Genomic DNA, 15,809 nt, shown 5'->3' with positions numbered 1-15,809 from the left:
TTACCTGCTTAAAATCATTGAATGACAGTGAATACAATGAGATATTTTATTCTTGTCACCGTTTTGTGAAGGTGGGTTGGGAAGAGATTAATCAATCTGTGCAAATAGTATATACTGGAATTTTTGAAGAGATGATAAAATAATCACTAATAATAATAATGCTTGTTAAGCGCTTACTATTTGCCAAGCACTGTATTAGTGCTGGAGTATATACAAGATAATCATGTTGGATTATCCCTGTCCCACATGGGGCTCACATTCTAACTAGGAGGGATAAGGTTGAATCCCCATTTTATAGATGAGGAACTGAGGCCCAGGGAAGTTGAGTGATTTGCCCAAAGACACATGGCAGGCAAGTAGTTGAGCTGGGATTAGAACTCAGGTCCTCCGGCTCCCAGGCCTGAGCTCTTCAGTCAATCAATCAGAGATATTTACTGCGCGCTGTGCAGAGCAGTGTACTAAGTGTGTGGAAGGGTACAATACAACAGAATTAGCAGACACGAAGGGGAGACAGAAATGAACTTGACTAAGTAATTTATAATATTTAAAGATATGTACACAAGTGCTGTTGGGTTAGGGGTGGGGCGACTATCAGATGGCCAAAGTCACAGAATCAAGTGCAGAGATGACACAGAAGGGAGAGCGAGCCAAGGAAAAGAGGATTTATTCGGGGATTGTGATCATTTAATGTAAGCTGATTGTGTGCTTCTCTGTCATTAAAGTTGACCACTAAAGCCAATGGTAAGGGGTTTCTGTTTAATGCAGAGGTGGATGAGCAGCCATTGGAGGTTCTTGAGGACTGGGGAGACATGGACTGAGGGTTTTTGTTAAGAAATAATCCGTGCAGCAGAGCGAAGTATCTATTAGAGTGGGGAGAGACAGGAGGCCGGGAGATCAGCGAGGAGGCAGATGCAGTAAGCAAGGATATTGCTTCAGCATGGTATCAGCTTGGATGGAGCGGATTTTAGCAACAGCATGAAGGCCTCTTTCTGCAAGGCCACGATTTATTAAGCACTTACTATGTGCAGAACACTGTACGAAATACTTGAGGGAGTACAGTAGAGTTAGAAGACATGATTCCAGCCCCAAGACGCTAACAGTCTCTTGAGAATAGCTAATTTTCTGTTTTGCAATGGTTGATTTCTGACACCGAGACACTCCTGGGGAGAAGAAACCTCTAGAAGGAGATAGGGGTGGAGGAGGTTTGGGTTTTTTTTTCCCTTTAAGTTATTTCTTCATCCTTTGTCATCCTTAAATGCAGGCTGATCACTTGCACTTTGCAGACAACGAGGAGGGTCCGTCTCAGGGAAAAGCCAATCAGCCCAAAGAGTTGCCTTCCAGTAACGGCGGGACATGCTTTGCAAATCCAGGAGTGACCGAGCCCAATGGACAGCTGCATTTCGATAATGTCAGTGTGGTCTCTTTCCAGGTATGATGGTTCTTTTATTTTCCTTGCTAATTCTTTGCATTTCTTATGCTAACGGGAAATGGCAGACTGGCTGGGATCCTTTACCTTTGATGCTTTGATGTTGGAGTGACCATTCTTTCCCTTTTCAGCCAGGACATTGCACCCCCATCCTCTGGCCTGGCCAGGCATATATCTGACTGGTCTTTGGTGAGTTTTAGGGGCCCAAGACTTGGCTTAAAAAAACCCCCAACACTCATAGGTGATATATGTATATAAACTCTAATGTTTTGTTTTGTTCTCTGTCTCCCCTTTCTAGACTGTGAGCCCACTGTTGGGTAGGGACTATCTCTATATGTTGCCAACTTGTACTTCCCAAGTGCTTAGTGCAGTGCTCTGCACACAGTAAGCGCTTAATAAATACAACTGAAGGAATGAATAACTGAGACACAGCATGATGAAGTTGGTTGTCTGAATTCACACACTGTTCTCTAGCAGAGCTGGAACTTCACTTAAAAGAACTTTTTCAGTTGTCATTGAAGATGCTGCAGATGTTCTATGGCCCCGTTGCCAAGACCAGCCAGATCTCCTAAATTAATTAATTAATTCATTCAGTCATATTTATTGAGCACTTACTGTGCATAGAGCACTGTACTAAGTGCTTGGAAGAGTACAATACAGCAATAAACAGTCACATTCCCTGCCCACAACAGAAATTTAGGCTATAATACGGGGCTATTGCTGTGTGAATTCCATGGTGCATGAAAATAATGGTGGTATTGTATTCTCCCAAGTGCTTAGTTCAGTGGTTGGCACATAGTAAGCGCTCAATAAATGCCATTAAATGAATGAATACTTGGTATGGCCTTACTATGTGCCAGGCCTGGTACTAAACACTGAGGTTCAGTTGGGTCAAACCCAGTCCTTGCCCCTGTCACAGTCCAAGTAGAAGGGAGAAGAGGAATTGAATCTTCATATTTAACTTGTGAGGAACTGAGGTACAGAGAAGTTAAGTGATTTGCCCAAGGCCACAGTGGCAGAGCTGGGATTAAAACCCAGGTCCTCGCTCCCAGGCTTGGGCTCTTTCCATTAGGCCACACTTTCTGGTTATATTTAGAGGTTGGATGCCCAGTTGTAGCTATTTTCAGCTAGGATCAGGGTTGTTCTGGGGCTCCATGCTAGAACAGTTTGGGGCCACCCACTTGTGACTTGGAACTTTGAAAAGGCCTAGGACAGAGCCCAGCTTGAGCTAGGCAGACCTGCACCCAGTGGGCTGAGGTGTGGAAGAATGCCAACCTCCTGCCTTCCCACCCGTACCTTCTGGTGATGGGGAATCTCGCTGATGTTTTCAATCCCTAGCCCCCTCCTCCTTGTCTAATTCCTGATGTCACCAGGTAGGTGATTGACAGCTACCCCTTTGCAAAGGAATCTGAGGGTTGAGCAGCCTCTCTTCTCTGAGCAAAGTGAGGAGCTAATTTAGCTTGAACCATACACGGAACCCTTTCTTCTCACATCGCACTCTATCCAGATCGATATGCTTTGTCGGAAGAGCGTTCGCTAATTTTGTCAACCACTTCTTCTCCAAAATGCATCGTGAAAACTTGCATTATGGAAGAACTGAGGGTAGGTGGAACCTAAAATGGATGCAGCTATTGGAGGAGATATTCTTTTAAGCTTATATTTATCCTGCACTAGCCAGTGTATTGGTATTACTATATAACACAAGACTCAAGTTCCATCATTCTATCTAATTTTGACTTACATTGGGAATGATATTCTGGGTAGAAATTAAAAACAAGTGGAATGCAAGGGTGGAAGAAAGGTGAAAATCAGGCCTGTGGCCAGGAATATTTCATTAGCTACCTATGCATGCCCTTATTTCAACAAGTTATTTTTAAATGACCTAAAGTTGAATTTGAGTGGATTCCACTGTTTTAAAAGTAGGATAATTTGAGCTATACCTTTAGTAATGCAGGAAAAAGAAATAGGGGTAATTGAGAAATCTTTTGGCTTCATTCATTTGTTCATATATTGGGCACTTACTGTGTATAGAGCACTGTACTAAGCGCTTGGGAAGTACAATTCAGCAACAAATAGCGACAATCCCTGCCCACAGCGGGCTCACAGTCTTGAAGGGGAGGGAGACAGATATCAAAACAAATAAGCAGGCATCAGTAGCTTCATTATAAATAAATAGAATTATTGATATATACACATAAAAATATGGAATGCTTCATGAATTTGTATGTCATCCTTCTGATCAGAAGTGGGATGAAGTGGACATTCTGGTGCATTGGGAAGGGAGTACTGGGTGAATTTTTTTTTTTTGGAGATGTTATTGATTTCCCGGTAACTATCAGACGGTGCCTCTTTCTCCCCTTGTGAGGTTTACTGGAGACAGTCGAACACTGCCCAGCTTTGTATATTAATTTCTGTGGGGTTGACAGTGGGGCAGATGTCAAATGCCCAAAAGTCACAGATCCAGGTGCCTAGATGACACAGAAGGGAGAGGGAACTGGTGAAAAGAGGGCTTAATTGGGGAAGGCTTCTTGGAGGAGAGAAGCAGCATGGCACAATGGATAGAGCCCAGGCCAGGGAATCAGAAGGTCATGGGTTCTAATCCTAGATCTGTCTGCTGGGTTACCTTGGGCAAGTCACTTCACTTTTCTGGGCCTCAATTACCTCATCTGTAAAATGAGGATTGAGACTGTGAGCCGTACAAGGGATAGATACTGTGTCCAACCTGATCTGCTTATATCCACCCCAGCACTTATTACAGTGCTTGGAACATAATAATCACTTAGCAAATACAATAATAATAATAATTATTATTATGTGAACTTAAGTCTATGAAGGTGGAGAGAGTAGTGGTCTGGCATATATAGACAGGAATGGTACTATGGGTGTGAAGTTTTGAGTTCTTGGTTGTAGCTGGAAGGATTTTAAGTATTTGCTGTACAAATTGGGCAGAAATAATAGTTTAGTGGCCTGTATGAATGATCTAATAACTGTTTTTGATGGACCATGTTTTGTTTCTCTTCACACTCCTCCCTCCTCTGTATTCCTAATATTTGGCTTAATCAGTGGTATTTATTAAGTGCTTACTGAGTACAGAGCATTGTACTAAGTGCATGGGGGAGTACAGTACGGTAGAGTTGGTAGACATGGTCCCACAACGAGCTAAAAATCATTGAAATAAAGGAAGATGAGCTCATTGCAGTTAAGCACTCATTATAATTTCTCCAGATTCAGGGAAAACACCCATAAGAATCAGTCATATTTTTTAAGGGAGGTTTTCGTTGGTTTCTCTCAGGAAAGCAATCCTTGAACTGGAGCCATCTGCTGTCGGCAAGCCAGTGTTTGTGAATTGTCAGCAGGAATAACTTCAGGCTGATTTCAGGAAGGATTACAGAAAAAAACTTCCACAACCCCTGCCTCTCCACCCCCTCAAAACTCCGATCACTAAGTAAACCCTAACAAATTGGATGGAAGTGGAGAGTTTGGTAATTGGGGAAAACCATATAGGTGACCAAATGTGCCAAGGCAGCTGGGACCTATACTGATGCCTGTCCCTTAACAGTTCAAGGAATAAAGATGGGATGAGGGGGAACCATTTTAGTATTTCACTATGAAATGGGGTAGGTTTCTTTATCAATAACAAGGGCATTTTGGGGAAGCGGGAAAAGCAGTAGGTTTAGGGGGTAGGAGGATGCAGCACCCTGTGTGGAATGACCCATCCCAGGTTCAGCCCCAGCCTGGACTCCTAGGGTGCAGTTTCCAGGATGTGAAGGGAGGGAGGGGGAAGGAAATGAATCTTTTCTGTGAAGGTCCGTCCAGCCCCAGGAGCTCAGGCTCCAAGGGTCAGACACCAAGAGGATAGGTGTTTTTTTGCAACAACAATCTTATTTTCCAGGAATGTATGAAGTTTGGGTGACTGGGCGATCTCCTCTATGTTAGGAATAGTTTTGGCCTTTCTTTAGCTGTTGCTTTCTCCTTCTCTTTTGTACTTAAACATTGTTCTGTTTCTCACATGCTACATTTGGCAGCTGGGTACTGGATCAAGGCTTTGGTGAGTGATTTTTGTTTCTGGTCGTAACTGGCAATAACAATGAGGTGGAAAAATATTTGTGTGTGTGTGTGTGTGTGTGTGTGTTAAGGTGAATTTAGAATTTGCTTCAGAGTTCTCTCAGTTTTCAACAAAAGCCTTTTTTCCTCCCTCTGACTTTCCCACATCTGTGTTTTTCCTTGCACTTAGTTTATACAGCTGAAGGAATTCTTTGATGTCTAGTGTGAATTGTGCAGCTGCACTACTCGGTAGACAGTCACAGCTCAGACAGATGATTGAATCCACCCAAGACCGAATTCATTTTCTCCTCCTAACCAGGGACATCCTTGACCATTGATGGGATGATGAATGTTGAAGCTCGTATTTCCGTGTGCCGAGGGGAACCTGCCTTACAGATGGGGAATGTCTCCAGGGCCTCCAGCCTCAGTTATTTTCTCGAGGCTAAATTTTCTTTTATAAAGTGGAAAAGAACCTTCATGACTTGATTCTCTGAGACCTCTCTAGTCTCTCTGTTTCTGCTCCTCTTCTGTCGGGTGCTCTTGAAAGTGTTTGGGCCACCTGTATGGTTTTTGGAATCAGGTTTGGAGGCAGACAAAAAGTAAAAGGAGGCTTTGATCTCCCTTCTTGATTTCCTAAAGCAGGTGAGTTCACAGGCATGAAGTTGGGTGGGACCAAGGTACTGGCACTAGAATGACGTGGCGATTACTGAGTGCTGTTACTCCCATTGCCCCCTTGACGTTCAAAGACGAGAATTTATCTGCCCTCCACAAAAAGACAAGATTGGACTCATCAGATTAACAGAGCATTTTTCTTTTGGATTGTTCAAAGCCCTTTGCGTATCACCTCAGGAAGCCTCAGCGTGACCCCGTAGTGTTCTCCTTATTTCCTGTCCAGTGTGTCTTCCCAAGATCCCATCCAGCCAGCTGCTCGTTCTGGTTCTTCAACTCACATTTTTTTTATGGTATCTGTGAAGTGCTTACTATGAGTCAAACACTGTTCTAAGCACCGGGTTAGGTACAGCTCAGTTAGGTTGGACACTTATTTTCTCAGAGTCTTCCATGGGCCTCAAGAAGGATGGCTTACCATGGCTATCTCACTCCCAATCTGTGTGCCCTAATAATAATAAAAATGATGGTATTAAGTGCTTACTATGAGCAAAACACTATTCTAAGCTCTGAGGTATATAAGAAGGTACATGAGAAGCAGAGTGGCTCAGTGGAAAGAGCCCGGGCTTTGGAGTCAGAGGTCAGGGATTCAAATTCTGGCTTCGCCACTTGTCTGCTGTGTGATTTTGGGCAAGTCACTTAACTTCTCTGGGCCTCAGTTACCTCATATGTAAAATGGGGATTAAGACTGTGAGCCCCACGTGGGACAACCTGATCACATTGTAACCTCCCCAGAGCTTAGAAGAGTGCTTTGCACATAGTAAGTGCTTAATAAATGCCATCATTATAAGAAGATAATCAGGAAAGACACAGTCCCTATCCTATGTGGGCCCACAGTCTAAGTAGGAGGGAGATCAGGTAGTTAATCCCTATTTTACAGATGAGGAAACTGAGGCCAGAGAAGTTGTGACTTGACCAAGGTCCCATAACAGAAAAATGGCAGAGCCAGGATTAAAACCCAGGCCTGAGCTCCTTTCACTAGGCCATACTGATTGGGAAGGGGGTATCCTTGCCCTAGTTTTGATTGGGACAGGAAGCGGTCCTAAAATCAACCAAAATCAAAATCTCATCCCTGCCATGGGGCCAAAAAACTGTGGCAAGGGAAAGTTTCCTTGGAGCATAGTTAATGGGACTGTATGCTCCAGTTGGGAAATTGGTGGTGGTTTAGGAAGGGGACTTCTAGGAAAATGTACAGGGGCTAGAACCCCATTTGTTCTGTGTCTCCCAGGCACTGCCCTGGCCTGTTTTAAAGCCTTCTCCAACCTGAGGCTGTGACTTAGTTTCAGAAGGGCAATTCTTTATAAAAACATCCATTTCTGTCCTTTCCTGGTCACCATTGTGAGCTGGGGCTAGTCTGCAACTTATTAAAGCAGCGTAGCATAGAGCTTGTGCCTTGGAGTCAGAAGGTCAAGGGTTCTAATCCCGTCCCCTCCACTTGTCTGCTCTGTGACCCTGGGCAAGTCACTTCACGTCTCTGGGCCTCAGTTTCCTCATCTGTAAAATGAGGATTAAGACGCTGAGCCGCATGTGGGACAAGGACTGTGTTCAACCCGATTTGCTTTTATCCACCCCAGCACTTAGTACAGTTTCTGGCACACAGCAAGTGCTTAACACATACCAGAGTTGTTGTTGTTATTAAAGTGGCAACACCAACACGCAGCCCGGTGTGGGCTGGGATTGTCTCTCTTTATTGCTGAACTGTACTTTCCGAGCGCTTAGTACAGTACCGTGTACACAGTAAATGCTCAATAAATACGAAAGAATGATTGGCCCCTTTCAGCCCTTTAGTGACTTGATGGTGACTGGGATGCCACACCCTGAAGGCTCAGGGAATTCAAGGGACCCTTAGGGATTGGTCTTAATAAATTCTCGATGTCCCGACTCCTTACTGACCTTAGTCCTCTGGATTGGAAGCTCCTTGTGGGCAGAGAGCCTGTCTGGCAACTCTGTTAGATTTTACTTTCCCAAGTGCTCTACACCCAGTAAATGTGCTCGATAAGTGCTATTGATTGATTAAGGGCTGGGTGGACAAGGCTGCTTATCCCATGGCCTTTCACAACCAGAAATATCCTGCTTCTTTCAGTGTGCAAGAGCATAACCTACCTGCTTTCATCCCCTGGAGTTTTTTGTTTCTGCTGTTTGAGGCCCCTAGCACCCGGACAACTTTGGAAAGCTAAATTCCGTTCTCTTAAATTCCATGTACGGTAACCATCACACCCCTGATTGGGTCCCCCCCCGCCCCCAGTTCATATTTATCCAAGCAACAAAATCATCCGGTCCCTAACTGAAAATGACACAGAATGGTTTCATCTGCAAATAACAGCCGTTTGGTGTATACTCCAGATGTAAAAGAGAGACAGGAAACAATTTTCAAGGATTTCTCGTAACTCCTTAATGATCCTCTGGGTCAGCAAAGGTGTAAGGAGTGGGTGTGTAAGTGGTTTTAGGAGGGCCTGATTGGGCAAGTCACTGAATTTTATACTTAGGTTTCCTCATCTGTAAAATGGGGATTAAATCCAACTCCCTGTACTTGAAGTGTGAGCCCCATGTGGGACGGGGACTATGTCCAGTCCGGGTTGAAGCCACCCGAAATGGGAGCTCCTAGATTGTGAGCGTGTCTAGCTCCTACCTATGTAGTCTTTTTAGCGCTTAGTACTGTACTCTGAATGTGGTAAGAGCTCAGTTAATAATATTACTACTACTATTTTTGCCCTGATAAGTTCTTCGATGTCAACCCTTTTCAAGTCTCCGCCCACTCTTTTTTTTTTTTTTTTAATGGTATTTATGAAACACTTCGTGTCAGGCATTGTTTAAAATGCCGGAGTAGATACAAGTTTATCAGGTTGGACGCAGTGCGTGTCCCACATGGGGCTCGCAGTCTTAATCCCCGTTTTACAGATGAAATACCTGAGGAACAGAGAAGTTGTGCCCAAGGTTATTCATTCATTCAGTCGTACTTATTGAGCGCTTACTGTGTGCAGAGCACTTGGAAAGTACAATTCAGCAATAAAGAGAGACAATCCCTGCCCACACCGGGTTTACGGTCTAGAAAGGGGGAGACACAGCAAAACAAGGAAGCAGGCATTAATATAAATAAATAGAATTGTAGATATGTACATATATACGCAAGTGCTGTGGCGCAGAGGTGGGGTAGAGCAAAGGGAGCAAATTGGGGTGATGGGGAGGGAGAGCTGAGGAAAAGGGGGGCTTAGTCTGGGAAGAGGGGGGGCTTAGGAGACACGTGGTGGAGCCGGGATTAGAACCCAGGTCTTCTAACGCTCAGGCCCTTGCTCTCTCCAGTAGCCCAGGCCGCATTTCGCTCTTTGCCGTACGCTCACAATAAGACGTTGGCACCTCTGTTGGCAGGTCTTTCGACTGCCTCAGCAAAAAACTTGGCACCTGGTTGGACTGGAGAGAAACCTTTAGTCACCCTTCTTTTGAGCACTTCCACAGACTGGCCGACGTGCATTCGGTACTGATTGTGTTAAGCACTTACTGTGTGTCAAGCGCTGTACAACTACTACTACTGATAATCAAGGTATTTGTTAGGGGCGTGCTATGTGCCAAGCACCGTACTAAGTGCTGCGGTAGAAACAAAGTAATCGGGTTGGACGCCATCACTCACAGCTTAAGGTGGCCATCACTCACAGCTTAAGGTGGGGGAGGAGAACAGGTATATAATCTCCATTTTACAGATTAGAACACTGAGGTACAGAGATGCTAAGCGATTTGCCTGGGATCACCCAGCAGTTACGTGGCAGGACTGGGGACAGAACCCAGGTTCCCTGACTCCCAAGCCTGTGGTCTTTCCACAGGTCACTGCACGCATCTGGGATTGTCGTAGCCATTTTATCTGTCCATTGGGTTTTCCTTTTCCTCTTCAGGATGGCAAAGAGCAGTCGAGTCTGTGCAAGTGTTTTAGCAAGCCCAAGCTGTCGGAAATTGGCACGATCGCCTGGATGATCACCCTCAGTGACGCCCTCCACAACTTCATCGATGGCCTGGCCATCGGGGCTTCCTTCACCCTCTCGCTCCTTCAGGGACTTAGTACGGCCATAGCGATCCTCTGCGAGGAGTTTCCTCATGAACTGGGTAAGAGGCTTCCCCCTTAACGATCCGAGTGGGTGAGTTCAGAGCGCAGCAGTCGGTGGAGTATTTCATTCATTCCCTCATTCAGTCATATTTATCAAGCGCTTACTGTGTGCAGAACACTGTACTAAGCGCTGGGGAAAGTACAATCCAACAAGAAACTGACATTCCCTGCCCACAACGAGAGCACAGTCTAGAGCAGGGGAGACAGACATCAAGACAAGTAAATAGAATTACAGATCTGTACATAAGTGATTTGGGGTTGGGAAGGGGGAAGAGCAAAAGGGATAAATAAAATGACAGATATGAACATAAGTGCTTTGGGGCTGGAAGTGGGGAAGAGTGAAGGGAGCAAGTCACGGTGATGCGGAAGGGAGTGGGAGATGAGGAAAAGTGGGGCTTAGTTTGGGAAGGCTTCTCGGAGGAGATGGGCCTTCTTTAAGGCTTTGAAACAGGGGATAGTGGTGGTCTGTTGGATGAGAGGAGGGAGGGCGTTCCAGGCCAGAAGCAAGATGAGGTAAGAGGGGGCAAGCTGATGCAGTGCTTTAAAGCCAATGGAGAGGAGCTTTTGTTTGATACAGAGGTGGATAGGCATCCACTGGGGTTTTTTTGAAGGGCGGGGTGACGTGTGCCAGATAGTTTTTCTAAAAAAAAAATGATCCGGGCAGCAGCGTAAAGTATGGTCTGGAGTGCAGGACCCAGCCCTTGAAAACTGGAACAGCATTCAACTGGAAAACCCCGGTTGGGCCAAAAATGCAGTCAAGTAACTTGTGGTTGTTTGTTCCTCCCCCCTTCTCTCCCCACACTCTTTTCTAGGAGACTTTGTGATATTACTCAATGCGGGAATGAGCACTCAACAAGCTCTCTTTTTCAACTTCCTTTCCTCGTGCTCCTGCTACCTTGGGTTAATCTTCGGCATATTGGTGGGCAACAATTTTGCTCCAAATGTTATCTTTGCTATAGCTGGTGGGATGTTCCTGTATATTTCCCTGGCAGACATGGTAAGAAATGATTTTGTGTGAATCTTGATTTCCATAGGGAAGTGGGGCCCAACCCTGTTCTTCTCTAAGTACAGTGCTTGACATATAGTAAGTGCTCAACAGATACCATAATTATAATTATTATTATAAGAAGCAGACTTCCACAGTTCTCCATTTCCCTTTGAGATGGTTCAGTTTGGACAGTTTGTTGGCTTGATTCATTTTTCAGATAGACTGTAAGCTCCTCTTACAGACTGTAAACTCCTTGTTGGCAGGGAACTTGTCTATCAACTCTGTGTTATTGTTCTTTCACAAACATTTAGTACAGTGCCGGGCACACAGTAAATGCTCAATAAGTACAATTGATTGAGAGTATGGAACATTAACTGATCCGTTTATCTCCCCCTCCTGCCTCACCTGTCTGAGTCACATATATAAAGTTAGCACAAATGGAGCAATATGGAATTATTTTCCAATTTGTTTGTACATATGTTTGTACAGATTTATTACTCTATTTTACTTGTACATATTTACTATTCTGTTTATTTTATTTTGTTAGTGATGTGCATCTAGGTTTACTTCTATTTATTCTGATTTCTTGATACCTGTTCACACCTGTTCACATGTTTTGTTGTCTGTCTCCCCCTTCTAATCATAATAATGATGGCATTTGTTAAGCGCTTACTATGTGCAAAGCACTGTTCTAAGCGCTGGAGAGGATACAAGGTGATCAGGTTGTTCCTCGTAGGGCTCACAGTCTTCATCCCCATTTTACAGATGTGGTAACCGAGGCACAGAGAAGTTAAGTGACTTGCCCAAAGTCACACAGCTGACAGACTATGAGCCCATTGTTGGGTGGGGACCGTCTCTATATGTTGCTGACCTGTACTTCCCAAGCGCTTAGTACAGTGCTCTGCACACAGTAAGCGCTCAATAAATACGATTGAATGAATGAATGAAGGTAAAAGGGGTGGCACTGACATTTTTTTTTGAGCCTGGTGAGCTATCAAATAAGTCATGGATCAGCTGGGTCATTCTCTTTATTTCCGGGTAGTTTGGTTTACGATCATTTATCTTCAGAGGGTAATTTCCTTTTCTGCCACGCCCCATCAAGCTCCCAAATGAGGCCAGTTTCACTTCTGTGATTTGTCTAGCTGTTTTCCTTTTAGTGGTTCAAGGAGCTGAGGAAAGAGGCTTCGTTGACCCACCCTCAATCCCATTTGTTCCACCCCGGACTCCAGATTATCAATCCCTTGCACCATCTATAAACACATGACCGAGGTGGTTCAGCTTTTTTCGAGTCAGTGTTTTTGAAGTTCTTGAGGCCTCTCAGAGTATTTGACACAGTGGACCCCTGCACCCTCAGCCCCACAGCACTTATGTACCTATCTGTAATTCACTTATTGATAGTTGTGGTATTTGTTAAGCATCTAGTTGTTGCCAATTTATACTTCCCAAGCGCTTAATACAGTGCTGTGCACTCAGTAAGCGCTCAATAAATACGATTGAATGAAATGAATGAATGAATCTACTATGTGCCAAGCACTGTACAGCGTGCTGGGGTAGATACACTTGTCTACGTGTTTTGTTGTCTGTCTCCCCCTTCTAGACTGTGAGCCTGTTGTTGGGTAAGGGACCGTCTCTATATGTTGCCGACTTGTACTTTCCAAGCGCTTAGTACAGTGCTCTGCACACAGTAAGCGCTCAATAAATACGATTGAACGAATACAGATCCCTCATGGAGCTCACAGTCTAAGTGGGAGGGAGAATGGGGATTGAAATCTCCTTTTGTAGATGAGGGAACTAGGCACAGGGAAGTTAGGTGACTTGCCCAAGATCACACAGCGGGTAAGTAGCGGAGCTGGGATTGTAACCCAGTCTCTGCTCTTTCCACTAGGCCTTGCTGCTTCTAATATTAATGTCTTGTCTCCCCCTCTAGACTGTAAGCTTGTTGTGGGCAGGGAACATATCTACCACCTCTGTTGTGTTGTACTCTCCCAAATGCTTAGTACAGTGCTCTGCACATAGTGCTCAATAAATACCATCAAATGATTGAATAAAGTGTGGCTTGCAGAGCAGAGTCCATGCTATTTAGACATCTCTGGGCAGAGTCCTAAAAAGTGGCCACATGTAGACCACCCAGTTTACAGCAGAAGGTAGCTACAGTAAGGTGGGTACAGCTGGAATAGAGGTGCTGTAAACTTCCTTACCGGATCCAAATTCTGTTGGTTTGGCAGTTGGTTTGACCTATGAAAACTCATGCTTTTGGGGATGGGGGGCAGAGAAAGAGATAGGGAGAAGAAGGACAGAATGGAAGAGATGAAGCACCCCCCCCACCCCCCCCCTTAAAACTAGGCTACAGAACAGTCCAGTCAATCAGTGGTATTTATTGAACACTTATTGCATGCACTATACTAAGCACTTGGGAGAGTGCAATAAATTAACTAGACACGATTCCGTGCCCTCAACAGTGGCCTAATGAAGTTTGTAATGAAGCTTCTTGGCTAATCTGATGGTCCTAGCACCTCTGAGTACAGCCGAGGTGTAGAAGACAACTTCAGCCTGCAATTTTAGAGAAAGATTTGTATTTCAGGTATCCAAGAGGCTTTCCTCCTGAGCCAAACCGTCACTGTCCCCGCCTCACCAAATCTGTGATTTTTAGCAAGCCACAGGATGGCAGCAGTTATCCAAAAATGCATCTTTTTTCCTTGTTTTTCCTTTTTTACAGTTCGCAGAGATGAATGATGTGCTGAGTGAGAAAGTAACTGGAAGGAAAACAGATTTCACCTACTTCGTTATCCAGAATGCAGGCTTGCTCACTGGGTTTGCGGCTATCCTGATCATTACCTTGTATGCAGGAAATATTAACCTGCGTTAATTCGGCTCTGAGGACGGCACAGATACTGAAGGCAATTAGCAATTAAAAAACAAAAAACTGAAGAACTCTTTTTACATTCTCAAAGGGCCTGTCGGTTGATTTTACGTGATTGAGATAACCCTGCGTTCTTCTGTAAATTTTTTTTAGGCCCATAAAAATGGGCCACCAGCTGGGTAGGCCTTGAGAACCAAGGCAGAAACTGGATCCCCCTTACCCCGGGCAGGCACTTACGGTCCCCGATCCTTTGGAAACTGTTGGGGTTTCGTGTTCTGTGAATTGAAGAGCCATCAGGAAACTCAAAGCCTCCATGCCTCATGACTCAGGCTAAAACACCGTCCTGAGGCTTGAGAGAAGGAATCAGGGCAGGCCCCTGAATGGTTTGAATGGCTTTTGCGGTGGAAGTGAACGTGGAAGCAATTTCAGAGCAGGTTAATTTCTATTAAACGTCTCTCGGACAAGTCTCTCGCAACTTGGAAGAGAATCAAGACTACTTCCTCCCAGAAATAAGGAAGCCGAAGTCTTAATTACTAATTAACACTGGAAGAAAAGAGATGAGGCTCAGCTTCTGAGCTGCTTCCTTTTTATAGGCTCTAGGGAGTTTTGGATTTTTACAAACCTCATTTTAAATAAGTGATAATGTGTTACCACTTCTAACCAGTGATGGATTCCGAACATTTTTAATGCACATTTTACCTCAGAGTTGATCTAATACGTTTTTCTTCACTAGGGTTGTTTTTTTTTAGTTCAAATAATTTAATTCTGAAACCTGAACTGCCTTTCTGAGTTGGGCCAGTCCTGTTGACAAATAGCATTCATGAGAAGCTACTGAAGAAGCTCAGCATCGGTGTTTAATTACTTTGTCTCGTAAGAATGGCAAATATATTTGTACATGGCAAGGCCTTGAGAGAAATTTAAATGTGACACGTGAAAGAGGGCAGCATATTGGTGCAAAGAGGACGTTTTTAGAAGTGCCAGAAGAACAGCGGGACTTATGTGGGTGGACATAAGAGATGTAATGCCAAAGAAAGTATATCTGGATTATTGCGAACTATTGAAAAAAGACTTTTTTCCATTGATTGTCAGTTTTCCTAGGTTGGTTATGTCCCAACTGGATACCGTGCTCTCAGGTTAATTTTGTACCTTTCGGATGAAGCGCAGGAGACATTAGCTGTACATCTACCTAACATTATGAAGTGCCCTGAAGTGGTTGATTCTGACTCATCACCCTTTCACTCACGAGACCAATTCCCACTCGTGGAATCAGAGGAAGAGTCTCTAGGCAACCAAAAAATGATTGTTTGAGATCACTATTTATTCCAAGAACTGAGTTTTCTCCCTGATTTGTAAAATGTTCCTAAGCGGCAATAAAGTTGACTTGATGAGCATTTTAGCTGTATCTCATTTTATTGCTGCTGAATTGTTTTCAAAGTTTCAAAACGTAAACTTCCCTAGAACTGTGAACTCACAGTTGTTGGAATCTTCTTTGCAATTAACCTATTACTTGACTATTTGAAATGATTAAAACAATCCTTCAGTTGTATTTATTGAGGACTTACTGTATGCAGAACACTGTAGTCAAGAGAGTACAATGTAACAGAGCAGATAGACACGTTCCCTGCCCATAAGGAGCTTACAGTCTAGAGGGGGGAATGCAGACATTAATACAAATTATGGGTATGTACATTAGTGTTTCGTGTCTGAGGGTGGGGTGAATGAAGGTAATATC

At 44.2% G+C, this 15,809-nt stretch overlaps 1 protein-coding gene across 1 annotated transcript in view; it reads left to right on the top strand.

Moving 5' to 3' along the window:
- Positions 1-15,468, top strand: part of SLC39A8 (solute carrier family 39 member 8) — a 58,704-nt gene extending 43,236 nt beyond the window's left edge. Inside the window, exons 9-12 of the mRNA XM_038769196.1 lie at positions 1,262-1,429; positions 10,021-10,228; positions 11,042-11,226; positions 13,934-15,468. Coding sequence (XP_038625124.1) covers positions 1,262-1,429; positions 10,021-10,228; positions 11,042-11,226; positions 13,934-14,083 — 711 coding nt within the window. The 3' untranslated portion in view covers positions 14,084-15,468. The remainder of the gene's footprint in view (positions 1-1,261; positions 1,430-10,020; positions 10,229-11,041; positions 11,227-13,933) is intronic.
- The last annotated feature ends 341 nt before the right edge of the window (positions 15,469-15,809 follow it).

This window comes from Tachyglossus aculeatus, chromosome X5 (genome assembly GCF_015852505.1).
Source record: "Tachyglossus aculeatus isolate mTacAcu1 chromosome X5, mTacAcu1.pri, whole genome shotgun sequence".
Taxonomy (NCBI): Eukaryota; Metazoa; Chordata; class Mammalia; order Monotremata; family Tachyglossidae; genus Tachyglossus; species Tachyglossus aculeatus.
The sequence above is the reverse complement of the archived record's forward strand: the minus strand, read 5'-3'. Positions and strand labels throughout refer to the sequence as shown.